Raw genomic sequence first — 12,757 nt, 5'->3', positions numbered from 1 at the left:
CCCCCGCCAGCCCTGCCTGCAGCCCTGCCTCGCTCCCCCGTGCCCCGGTTCCCCTCAGCGCTGCGCCCCCCGCCATGGAGGGGAGCCCCCGAGGGCTGGGCTGGGGACGCCCAGCCGGTCCCTGCCCGCTGTGGGGCTGCCCTACACCTGGCCATAAAGTGACTCGTGGGGTCCCTGTGGGTGGGGGTTTGGGTGGTTCTTCCCAATTTTGGCTTCTTTCCCCCCACACCGATTGCCTCCATGGGGCTTGTACCCTGGTGGTTTGCTGTGAGCCCATCGGGAGCTCGTCTTTATTATCTGTCAAAGTGTCAGGGCTACAGCTTGTGGGGTGAAGCCCCTTCCGCAGGGAATGACACCGCCTTTGCCGTCGACACACGCAGGTCTTCCAGGCAAAGCGGCTTCCAGAAAGTTCCAGGCGCTCCCCGAGGAGCAGCGGGTGCAGGGACAGGCGGTTGACGACCAACCGACCGCTCAGCGCGGGTTTCTGAAGGCTGCCGGCGAAACCCACAACTGAATGTGGGCTCGTGAGAAGCCGAATCATTACCGAAACCCCAAATAGCGCTGTACTAACTCCTACTCGTGTCTTGTGTTTAGGATTGCAGTGATGTGGAGAGCCGTAGGTGCCCCGGCGGCGTGGGGATGGAGCCGGGAGGCAAGGAGAGGCGCCGGAGGACAGCATCGCCCCAGCTGCTGCTCCCAACAAGCCCAGGCCACCGGGCTTGGGAGGGGTGCGGGCACAGCACAGGGCATGTGAGTCACCTCGGACATGCAGGTAACCTTCCCGTCTCTATCAGATAACTCTGGAGGGTTCACCAATAAGTGGGAACGCACAAGAGTGGAGAAAAAGTCACACATCCACAATCAATGACACCACCGATGTACGCTGCTGACCTGAGAGCCGTTTGGATGACCGCCTGTGAGTTTTTTAATGGGTGTGATTTCATTCGGGATAAGGGAAATGTTGCACACCATCTTCAGTGAGAACATGTTTTCTGTTATGCTATTGACCTGCCCATATCATAATTGCAGTACTCTTTGTTACTTAGTTATGAAACTCTCCTTCATCTAATCTAAATATAATGTATGCAGTTTCAGAGGTTTCTTAAACTGCAGACTCCTACTCAGCTGTTTTCCTGACTGGCAATCACGGCTCTGCTGCGCCTTTATATTTGCACCTACCTTGTTTTTCGTGTCATTTTTTTGTGTGTCGTTGGTTGCATTTGTCATAGTTTATATAGTTGTGGCCTTTCTTTCCCATGAAGAACTGCTGTTCAGATCACTGTGGGCCTGACTGTATGCAAGATTAGGACACTCAACAACTCATGGTTCTCATAGGCACTCAGTTTACTGCAAATGATCAGTAATTTTCAACAGGCTGCCCAACCAGTGTGAAAAAAATGCACCGTGGATAATTACTAGGCAGATACATATTAAATGATAAATTAAAATGGGAAGAAAATTTTCACTTGTGAAGTTAAGCAGATGCAGCTCCAGCCAGTTCCTGCTATTTAGCTGTGCTAGGCATTGGAAAAAAAATCAGTTATATGTAGTAAACTGTTTTCTCTTGCTATTTCCTAATTTGGAAGTATTCTAGATATTCAAGAAGATGTTTATACCATATTTCTTCAGGTTCATCTTACGTTCACATGAATAATTTCAGAAGACACATTCACTAGCCAACACCCATCTCCTCTTGCAGTCCTACACTGCATAACATTTATAATTAAGCCTCTTAGGAAGTTAGCTTCGTGGCCCATGATTAACTTCCCTTAATTCTTCATTGTTAAAGCTTACTGCAGAGATCTCTGGAGTAATCACTCTACCTTTCCATCACAAACTGCCAAGCTGCAGCGTAGTTTACCAGTCAGTATGCACTGATATCATCCCAGCATGGAAAGTACATTTTGATGCCTTTATCACAGTCCAACAGGCAATACAGGCTTATCCAAAGAAAGTATTCTCTCAGCAGATGAGCTAGATAAAACAGTTGATCAGAGGCTGTTGACACACAGCACAACATCTATAATTAAGTCACTAGGGAAGCCGGGATGGGATGCTGTAACGAAGGTAGTATCCAGTTTACACACAGTTTTCAACAAATCTCAAAGCATTGAATAAAACCCAGTGAGGTAATAGCCACTTCTGACTTAGTGAATTTTAGAAATTTGACAAATAATGGTGAGAAAAAGGGGATAGGGGGTGCAGTGTTTATTAAACATGTACACTGGATATATTTTGATTATGTTGCCACCATGACTCTCTTTACACGTCTTTTTTCAGATAAAAGTTGTGTGAAGAAGAGGTGTCTGTTTGTGTCGGAAGTGCTATAATGAATGGCACATTGAGAACACTACTGGCTTATAATAACTAAAATGACTGGTATTCCCTGTTCTGCAGGCCTGGGAGGGAAAGAGCGTATCCAGTCAACAGAAATGAACCCCTGGATTTGGGTTCTGGAAGTAACCTTGACTCCACAAATCTATAAAACAATTATAGTAAAGAACAGGTGATCGCTTCTCTTGCATGTGGCAATAGATTATGGGATAAGACAAAAGGAGCCTTCAGTTCCTTGTGGTAATGCTTTTTGGGTTTTGTGATGAAAAACACTTGAAAATACGATTGTAGAAGTTGTTCTTAGTCTTATTTGTATTCTTCTACATTAAAAATGATAACTGGTTTATGTTAAAAAAAAAAAAAAGAAAAAAAATCCTTAATCAGAACTCCCTGTGAATTTGGAAAAAAAAAGTTGCAACCAAGATCATCAAGGAATATAAAGTATTATGAGGATTCTGGGTATGATTTTACACTCACGTCCATTTAATACTTGCATATGAATGTTTTTACTTGCAACTTACACTATTCTGAAGTACGAGCAATGTGTGAAACTAGTAAAATTTAGGGGAAGACTTTGTGAGGTTAAAAAGGCAGAGGAGACTTAGAGAGGATTTGTTCTTTGATCCGGGAGATAAGAGACCAGACTTGCATGGATGCTGCGCCTTTGACTTCTGCCGGAGATCTGTACACTCAGCATCTCAGTGTATCAGACTTGGAGTAACTTGGAAACGTGGAAGGCAGCCAAGCACAACACGTTTTTATTTGAGGTAGTCTCTGCTTTATTTTGTAATGATTTATTTATTTATTTTTTAATCCTAAGCAATTCTGTGCACTGCTTCACACTTCTGGCCATCTTGATGAGGGTACTGGTTGTGGTGCTGAAAGAATGGAGGTGGGAACAGAGTTTCTGTTGCTGTCTTCTGACACAACTCATCTGAAGCGAAGCAGTGCCGTGACTTAGATCTGCATTTATTTGGTTAAACACATGATCTGGATGGGAAGATAAGCATGGATTCTGTTGCACTTCAAAGAAACTGTTATGTGAAGGTGAAAAGCACATCAAGATAGTTGATCGCTTTGTTTATTTCAGTAAACACTGAAATTCTCAGCCATGTCATAGCTTTGAGAGAAATCCTGCAAACTATTGATGAATTTAAGGTGAGTTTCTGAGGGGTCAAATCCCAGCCTTTCTGCTCTTGTCTTCAGGGAGAAACCAGGCACTGTAATAAAAGGTAGGGTTCCCTTTTTGCATATGGCAGAAGGAGGAGACCTTCTGCATGTTACACAATAAACACACGTCCAAGTTCAGATATAAATGAGACAGCCCAGGGCTGGAGGCGAGGACAGGCCAGTGGCCACCCCTTGGGGCTGCTCAGTGACGGTCCCTGCTGGCCCACGGGCACCCCAACAGCCACGGGGAGGCTTTGTGGGGCGAGCCCCCGGGCCGTTACTCGCCGCCATCGCGCCTCACGCCGGTCCCGGCCCCACAGAGCCGTTATTTGTGGGGCGGCGGATAATTACACCTCACTGAACCCTCAACCACGGCACGACGCCTCAACAGAAAGCCTCGCTGCCCGCCTCGCTGTGCAGAGGCACCGTGTTTTGGGGACATTTTCCGCCCCATAGCTGACGGGGGGCGTCAGTGGCTTCGTGCCCGCAGCCCCGTGAGGGACCGAGCGGCCGCAGGCAGGCGCCGACCCCCGCGCGCCGCCCGCCCCCAAGGCGCGCAAAATGGCGGCCGGCTCGGCAGCGGCCGGCGACCGGCCGTTGGCCCCGCCCCCCCGCGCCTCGCCCAATGGAATGAATGGGCTATAAATAGCGGCCAATGGGGCGGTGGCTCGCTCCCTATATAAAAAGGGCGCGGCAGGAGCGCCGGGGCTCCAGTTCGGCGAGGGCAGCGGTTGGGTGCGGAGCTGGGCGCGGAGGTCCTTGCTTTGGCTGCGGAGCCCTCGGTAAGTCCCGGGGCAGCCGAGCCGTCCATGAGGCTTTAAAAAAAAAAAAAAAAAAAGAAAAGAGAAAAAGTATTTTTTTTTTTTCCTTTTGTGTTTTACGGGTGCGGCTGGGAGGGTGTTGGGGGGGAGCGGGATGGGGGATGCAGGGCAGGGGCGCGCCGCAGGTGCTTACCGGGCTGGTCCGCGGCCGGCGCCCCCGCTGTAAAGCCGGCTTAACCCGGTATTTAGCAGGGTAGTTACATAGCTTCGCCCCAGCCAGGTCCCCCCAGGGAGCCGTCGGTTGTATAACGCCTCCCACCGCTCCGCTCCCCAGCGGGGCAGGCAGCTCCGCCCGACCGGGGCCCCGCGGGCGCTGCCGGAGCCCCCCCCGGCCCCCTTCAGGGCTTCCCTAGACCCCCCAGCGCTCCTCCAGCCCCCCCAAGCCATTCTAGGACCCCCCCAGGGCTGCTCTGTCCCCCCCGGGCTCGTCCCTTCGCACCCCCGAGCAGCCGGTACCGGCGCTGCCCTTGCCGGGATGTTTAAGGACAGGGCAAGGTGGAAAACTTTTTTTTTTTTCCCGATCTCTTTATCCCGCCTTGTTTTGGTGGAAGGTGTTGTGACAACAAAGGTGTGAAAGGCACGGGTGGAATGACAGCCAAGGTGACCTTGCTGGGTGCCTGGCGTCCTCCCCTGGGTGTCGGGGAGGCTCGCCGAGCCCCCAGTGACAGCCTTCCCCTCTCTCTCCCCCCCAGTGACTGCGGTAGGGTCAGCCATGCCCTTCTCAAACAGCCACAACCTCCTGAAGATGAAGCACTCTGCTACCGATGAGTTCCCCGACCTGAGCACCCACAACAATCACATGGCCAAGGTGCTGACCCTGGACCTGTACAAGAAGCTGAGGGACAAACAGACTCCCAGTGGATTTACGCTGGATGATGTCATCCAGACTGGGGTTGACAACCCAGGTAACGGCCGGGCCCGTTAGATCCGCATAACGATCTGTTCTCCCTCGCTCCTGGAAGTGCTTCTTGACAACAGCACCCAAGGCTCTCGAGCTGCCGAGAGGCAGAGCTCGTAAAGCCCCGCAGGACGGCTCTAAAGGCACGGCCGTGTTAAAAGGGGCCTTATTCCATCAAGCCATGTTCCTTGCTGAGATCTGACACATCAATTCCCAGACACTTCAATTATGTAACTGCTCTGCTAAATACTTTAAATCCGAACCAAAAAAAAAAAAAGCTTGTTCTAATTTTTACACAGCTTGGGAGGGGGAAGTTCTCTTATGCTGTGTGGGCTTACCCGGCTGCTCGGATCTTGTCCTATTCCAAAGTGGATGTGTGATGTTGTGTAGCACTTCTATGAAAAAAGGGGGAGCAGATGCGTTTACGTGTTAACATTACAGTATTTATTTTTACTCTAGCAATATCAAAATGGCCCAACTAAATAATCAGAGACTGCCTCCTGATGAGGAGTACCCGGACCTGAGCACCCACAACAACCACATGGCCAAAGTGCTAACCCTGGATTTGTACAAGAAACTGAGAGACAGAGTCACGCCCAGTGGCTTCACCCTGGATGATGTCATTCAGACTGGGGTTGATAATCCTGGTAAAATGCGTTGAGAATATTCTGTGTGAACCAGCCAAAGTAACTGGTGCTTTTGAATACGGTGACTTAAGCTAGGCTTGTGGAGGTGGTATTTATGAGCAGGCTACAAAAATGCAGTTCTGTCTGTAGCTGAGCAAACAGAGTGATGCGTGCTTGCTTAGAGCAAAGCATGATTGTTTAGGTATCGTTTTACCTGCTGGTCTAAATTAGCTAGTAAAATTGGATGTGCTGTGCAAAATTGTCCTCAACCAAAGCTTGACAAAAGTGTGCTTTAATGGCAACAGCTATGGTTTTCCATAGCACTGCATTTTGACTAACTGGATGAAACGTAAAATGTAGGGTCTCTCAGCTGCTCCTATGTGAGAATGCATTTCTAAGTGACTAGACCTACCACTAAAGAACTTGCCTGGTTAGTGCTGCTCTGGAGTACAGCCAAACATCACCCAAACTTAGCTCTTCTGACTTTATTACCACTCCAGGCCATCCCTTCATAATGACAGTAGGATGCGTAGCTGGCGATGAAGAATCCTATGAAGTGTTTAAGGAACTCTTTGATCCAGTTATTGAAGACAGGCATGGTGGCTACAAACCAACTGATCAACACAAGACTGACCTGAATGCTGCTAATCTGCAGGTATACATCTTGATCAATTGCTGGTCTGAGGCCTGGGTAAAGCTGTTGGTGGTTGTCTGAACTGATTGCTCAGGCCCTGTCCTCTCAGTTTCACCCTGTGTGGACTGACAGGCAGTGTGCCCAGTGCAGTCTTGCTTCTGAGCTTGCTGCTGTGGGGTTTCAATAGCTGGGTAGAACCAAGCAGCTGGCACACAGCAGAGACTTGCTTGATGGGCTGCTGCAGCAGAGGCCATGCCAAATATGTTGAACATGTATTTTTGTCCGCTCTTGGCTGTAGTTGAGCTAAACAGCCCATTCCCAGGAATCAAGGGGTGTTACAAACCTTAACACTTCCTGTGTTATGATCCTGTATACTAAAAATCAGCTGGTGGTCTCATACTATAGAATAGCCATTGTTACAGCTACCTAAACAAGAATTTGTTTTATGTTGATGCCTCTGGATTGCAGATCTAAAAGGGTAGCAAGCCCAGATGCTGGTCTTGGAATGTAAAACTGATGGCCTGATGGTGTCCCGATTTTCTAGCATGTACTTGGTAGCCCTAGCCTCAGAACAAGGGTTGTGTTACACAGATACTTGTGCTAAGGCTGAAGAAAATGCTCCCCAAATCTGTCTGCTCAGAGGCTAAGTAGTCAGTCTCAAGTATAAGGTGTACGCCCAAATGCACAGGAGCTGCATTATTTAGGGTAAGTAACTTGGCAACTAGGCTGTGCTCACCGATTTCCTAATCTTGTAGGGTGGTGATGACCTGGATCCCAATTACGTGCTCAGCTCTCGTGTCAGAACTGGCAGGAGCATCCGTGGATTCTGTCTTCCCCCTCACTGTAGTAGAGGAGAGAGGCGGGCTATTGAAAAGCTCTCTGTTGAAGGTAAAGTGAGAACCCGGTGGTCAGGGGGAACTACTCACATCAGGGCTGGAGCTGCTCCTTGCAGCTGGCACAGGCTGCCTTCCTCAAGGCTTAGCCTGAACACGGATCTCTCCCTGAAAACAGCAGTTTGAATTCCAGTTGCATCAGCATTACAGTTTGTAGCTTAGAGCAAGAGCACATGTCAGAGGGAAGTTGGACTCTGTTAAGTTGACCTTTGCTGATCTTGAAAGCTTTTTTTTTATGTGTGTGGGGAAAGAGGTTGGTTCATCATGGCTCAAGCTTGAAATGTAACAGGTATGTAGCAACTTCAGGGCTTGAGTCACATTTACAGTATTTTGTGGCTGCTTTTAATTGACTTTCATTAAGGTTCAGCTTGCTTAGGGGCGTAGTCTTGCTCCAAGGGTGCAGTTGACTAGAGTGAGCTCTGGTCTTCAGTGGAACTTCTTAGCTGCAGTTTTTTGTTGTTTCCCACCTCCTTTAAGTGAGAGGGAAGGAGATTCTCAAGGTGCATTCCTGGAGACTGATGCTGTCACCGTTCCAAAACTTCTCAAGGGCAGAGTAACAGTCCTTGACTGGAATACTGCTTGTTGTATTTGTGACCTTGGTTCTCCTTGGAAGAAAGCACTCTACTTCTACAGTTCAGCAGCTGTAGGGATCCCATACTGCATGTAAGAGAACAAAGGCGACTTGTTTAAGCCTGGAAGGTGCAGACAAATCATCTGATACAGCCTAAAGTTCTGCAGTGCCACAAAGGCATTGACATCACAGATGAAAGCAAGGGAGGAACCAAAACCAGCAGATAATTTGAATGCAGCCTCTAAAAGGCTGGCAATGTTCGTCATCTTTGGTTTCATCCTAAAAGTGTCTCTTTTCAGCTCTGGGTAGTCTGGGAGGTGATCTCAAGGGGAAGTACTATGCCCTGCGGAACATGACGGATGCGGAGCAGCAGCAGCTGATTGATGATCACTTCTTGTTCGACAAGCCTGTCTCTCCTCTGCTGCTGGCATCTGGGATGGCACGAGATTGGCCTGACGCCAGGGGAATCTGGTGAGTGTATGCCCAGAAGGGAGGAGTTGCACGAAGTCCCTGCAAAAAAAACTTGAAATTTTAGTTGTGGCTAATACTGCTGGGCAGAATGGCAGGCTCTGAGCTCATACTGCTGAATCGAAGGAGAATCTTCTGTGGTGTCCTCTGGGGAAGTTGCATCTAAAAGCAGAATTTGGAGGTGTTAGCATGCACTGCATTGGGCTGGTAGGAACAAGCCAGCTGGGCTAGCCTGTAGGCAGAGCCTACAATCCAGCACAGGTCTGTGAAGCACCAGACAGTAACCAAAGCAGCCTAGGAAAGTAGATCACTTTTAAGAGTTGATGTACCCCTGCATTTGTTTCTCATCTTAAGAGTGTAGAGTAACTTAAGGTGACAAACCACAGCATGGGTTTAGCTGAAACCTGGTACTGGATGTGTAGCTGCTCCTGTGCTGTCTCATCGCTTCTGCTTGCAGAAACTCACTGATGCCAGACTAGGCTGGCTTTACCTGTACCAGTGATATTTTTTCCCCACCTCTAGGGACTCAATGGCATGAGTTGACCGATGCAGAGGTGTGGAGCAGAAGGATTCTGCTTGTTAGATGTGGGTCACCTACATAGAACTCTGCACCTCTGGAGCTTCTGCAGCATAATTAACTTCCTCCCTTGTAAGCTAAGGGCTAGTTTCTATCAGCTGAAACACTCCAAGCTTATTACTGTAGCTGCTTCAACACAGCTCAGAGGAAGCATGCTTTGTTTCTGTAGGTCACCTTTAAGATTGCGTCACCTACCTGCAGATGCAAGTGCTAGATAGTGCTGTCATCTGAGCATGACTAATGTACAGGCTTGAAGTGTAAAGTCTCAGTGCACATAAATAACTTTCATCAGGTGCTAGTTAATTCTTGATCATAATCAGGCTGGGAAATTATTAGTGTGATGAGTATTGACCAGCTGCAAGCTAAGGTAGAGTGGCCATTGTCATTTGGAGGTTTTTATAGCATCTCTGAAAAGCCCTTCTTCTACATGAAGAGTGGAAATTCTCCTTACTTCTCCTATAAGTACAAAGTGCAGCCTAACAGAATGTGATAAAAATTCTGATAAGTCGTGGTTACACACTGTCAATGTGGTGTCCTTATGAACATCTGTGTTCTGGGCTGCGTCAGTGTCTGCATTAATCATCCTCCTTCAAACTCTGACCAAACTAAATCTAAATTTGTAAACTCAAGACCAAAATAGCTGGTTAACTGAATTCTAGGCTTTCATACATGACACTAGCCAGGGTTATGGTTCCTACTCATTCTGACACGTTTAGATACAGGCCACTGCCAACCACCTCATGAAGAGAGCAGGGTAAAAGTACTAGGTCAACTCCTAGCTTCTTGATGAGTAAAAGATTCAAAATATTTTTTTGAAGGAGCAACTAAAGAGGCTTCTTGAAAGCAACTGCAATGAGTAATTTGGTGCTGTTATATCTATACTGAAAATGGACACTTGTCTCCTAGGCACAATGATAACAAGACTTTCCTTGTCTGGATCAATGAGGAGGATCACCTTAGAGTTATTTCCATGCAGAAAGGTGGCAACATGAAAGAAGTATTTACTCGCTTCTGTACTGGACTAACACAGGTAATGCAAATATTGACTGAGCTGTAGGTGTAAATGTTAAACATTTCTCTAGTTTGAGCTGACAACACATACTCTTCCAAGCTGGGAGTAGAGGAGTGAGCCTGTGTTGCCAGAGCCTTCTCTGTTGTTCCACAGGATGCTTCTTTGTAACTGGGGTCTCCAGGAGCACACTGATGAGGTCTTCAGCTGTGAGGGCTCTAAAATGTCTGTACTGGCAAAACATTATGAAATGTAGAATAAGTTATCTTAATCTGATACCCTTATCAGAGTGTCTAAACTGCTTAAAGGATCTCTGCATGGTTCTATAAATCACAGCCTTTAGAGACCCTGGGTGGGAGGAGAAATTGCTTGAATGTGGATGGACAAAAATGGACTGAAGTTTCTAGGCTGAATGCCTTTCTCAGCATCTGGTCTTGATATCAACTTGAGCCTTACCAGCTCCTTCCTTAATCCTAACAGAGATGCCAATTCAACGTGCAGTAAATCAAGCTTGCCAGTAGATAGTGACTTTAGACTTTGTAGTGGAGCTTAAGCTTAATCTTGTGCCCAGCAGTGAGAAGGACTAAGGCCTTAAAAGCCCCTTGTTGGTGACTTTCTTTCCCAAATGGAGGGGGCTTATGTGACTGACTGAAATAGCTGCTCCAATGTTATGGCTGTTGCTATGCAACTGGAGCTGTAAATGAGCACTAATGGATGACCTACATCTTTCAGGCAGAGAACAATCTCTAAACATTCATTCTCTCTATTTATAGATAGAAAATCTCTTCAAGTCCAAAAACCATGAGTTCATGTGGAATCCGCATTTGGGCTACATCCTGACCTGCCCATCCAACCTGGGAACGGGGCTCCGTGCTGGTGTGCACATCAAGCTGCCACACCTTGGGAAACATGAGAAGTTCGGGGAGGTCCTCAAGAAGCTTCGGCTGCAGAAACGAGGCACAGGTGAGAAGTGAGGGTGCAGTGCTGCCTGTGTCAGGCTGCCTCTGACCAGGCATCAGCGAGAGCCTGGCTCCAACTAAAGCCAAGTCTTGGTTCATGCTGACAGTGACTGTCCAGAAGGGAGCCTTTGAAGGCGTGTGGTTAAAACCAAGCCTTAAAGTCATAGTTTTGAAGAGGTGGAGATGCAGATACTTTGCTTAAACCTTACCGTATTCACCTTCTGAGCACTCCTAGGCATATCCTTCCCTGTGGTATTCTGAGCTCCAGATAAGGTGGACCTGGTGGGCCTGTTGTGAGCAGGGATGGGAATTCTGACTGAACTTGTGACTGGGAAATAGCTACAGCATGTACTTCTGGCCACAGGTTAGATTACTCATGGATTAAAAGAATTAAAAAGCTCGCCTAATGGTGTGCTCAAAGTGGCTCATGTTTAGTCACATGTAGCTTTATCTCCCTGCAGGGAGGAGGAGGTGGTGGCAACTTGTAGAGAATTGTCTTGCTGTGCTCCCACCTCGGGCTGGTGAGGGAAGAAAGGTAGATTTACTGGCTCAAGCAGTGGTCATGTACTAATTAAACCTCTTGCTCCAGGTGGTGTGGACACAGCTGCTGTCGGAGGAGTGTTTGATGTCTCCAATGCTGATCGCCTTGGCTTCTCTGAGGTGGAGCTGGTGCAGATGGTGGTGGATGGTGTGAAGCTGCTCATTGAGATGGAAAAACGCCTTGAGAAAGGCCAGTCCATTGATGACCTCATACCAGCTCAGAAATAAAGCACTTTATTCTCATGCTTCCTAACTTATTGGATGAATAATAAAATGTCACTCCAATTCAAACCCCTGGGGTCAGAGCCCACTTAGTTACACTGTAGAGAAGTCTTCCATCCATCTGTGTTAGAGTTTATTTTTTGATGGCTGAGATGTTGTTGAAAATGAAATAAACTGTTGTTTTGGCCTGATGCTGTGTTAGATGTGTTAACTGAATGTCTTCTGAGACTTAAGGGGCTTGATTTTCTTAATTATGCTAAGCTGGCTGTTTTTATGTGCTTGCACACCTTCCTGGCTGCACTGCTGCAGCCAATCTGCTTGAGTGTGCTTGCAGCAGTGTCAAAAGCGAGCCTTTAACATGATTGCAGTTGCTGTAAACCTGAGAACTAGTGCTAAACATGAGTCATTCCAAACCTGCCCTACCTCGGAGGCTTCAGCTTGTGCATCTGCTCATGGCAAGCGTAGACTGTTATTAGCCTGACTAGGGCAAGCCAGACTGACTCCTGGAAGGGAGGGGAAATGGAGCTGGGTACAAAGGGCTGCTGTTCAGAGACAGGTCCTCCTGGGGCTGCGGGGCAATGCTCTGAGGTCAGACCTCAGCCTGTAATAATACCTCCACTCAACTAGTTTGCAAAAAGATCACGTCCTTTAATCTCTGGAGATGTGCAGAAGCTTGGTGTAAATGCTAATTGCTCTTCTGGGGCTGAAAGTGAGGTGAAGCTCAGACCAAAATGATGCTTCTATCTGAGCTCTTTGGGTTTAACCAAGGAAGAGATGGGGATTGCAAGCTAGTTACAGGAAAACAGCAAAAGCACTGCTTTCTTCAGCTATTTCTTGTTGGTCTGAGCCAGCAGAACAGCACAGTCAACTAAAATATACCAAATGGATATTTTTTTTTCCAGTCCTGGTCTGGCTTGCAAGCTCAGGCTCTTCTCTGTGGTGTCAAACTGTAGTGTTGTATCAAGTAGGTCTGTTCTCCAGGGGGACTGCGATCAGTCTAGGTGTGCTTGCTGTGTGGAATACCCACCTTATTAA

The 12,757-nt window shown here is 47.7% G+C and overlaps 1 protein-coding gene and 1 long non-coding RNA gene across 3 annotated transcripts; both read left to right on the top strand.

Annotated features, from left to right (window-relative positions):
• Positions 1-79: 79 nt before the first annotated feature.
• On the top strand, positions 80-3,401 carry LOC311438177. The gene is made up of 3 exons (XR_014693966.1): positions 80-772; positions 2,398-2,459; positions 3,155-3,401. It is a non-coding gene; the product is annotated as an uncharacterized lncRNA (long non-coding RNA).
• A 791-nt stretch (positions 3,402-4,192) lies between these two features.
• On the top strand, positions 4,193-11,913 carry CKB (creatine kinase B). Of its 2 annotated transcripts, none has more exons than XM_084521813.1 (8): positions 4,193-4,286; positions 5,018-5,230; positions 6,350-6,504; positions 7,239-7,371; positions 8,247-8,418; positions 9,899-10,022; positions 10,775-10,964; positions 11,550-11,913. In XM_084521813.1, exons 2-8 carry the CDS (start codon positions 5,038-5,040, stop codon positions 11,726-11,728), a joined length of 1,146 nt encoding a protein of 381 aa, XP_084377939.1. In that variant the 5' UTR covers positions 4,193-4,286; positions 5,018-5,037; the 3' UTR covers positions 11,729-11,913. The 2 variants fall into 2 exon arrangements, with proteins under 2 accessions (XP_084377939.1, XP_084377940.1); XM_084521814.1 differs by lacking the exon at positions 5,018-5,230 and adding an exon at positions 5,683-5,870 and having other exon boundaries at positions 4,215-4,286.
• The last annotated feature ends 844 nt before the right edge of the window (positions 11,914-12,757 follow it).

Source organism: Aythya ferina (genome assembly GCF_964211825.1).
Source record: "Aythya ferina genome assembly, chromosome: 5".
In the NCBI taxonomy this organism is placed as follows: Eukaryota; Metazoa; Chordata; class Aves; order Anseriformes; family Anatidae; genus Aythya; species Aythya ferina.
The sequence above is the reverse complement of the archived record's forward strand: the minus strand, read 5'-3'. Positions and strand labels throughout refer to the sequence as shown.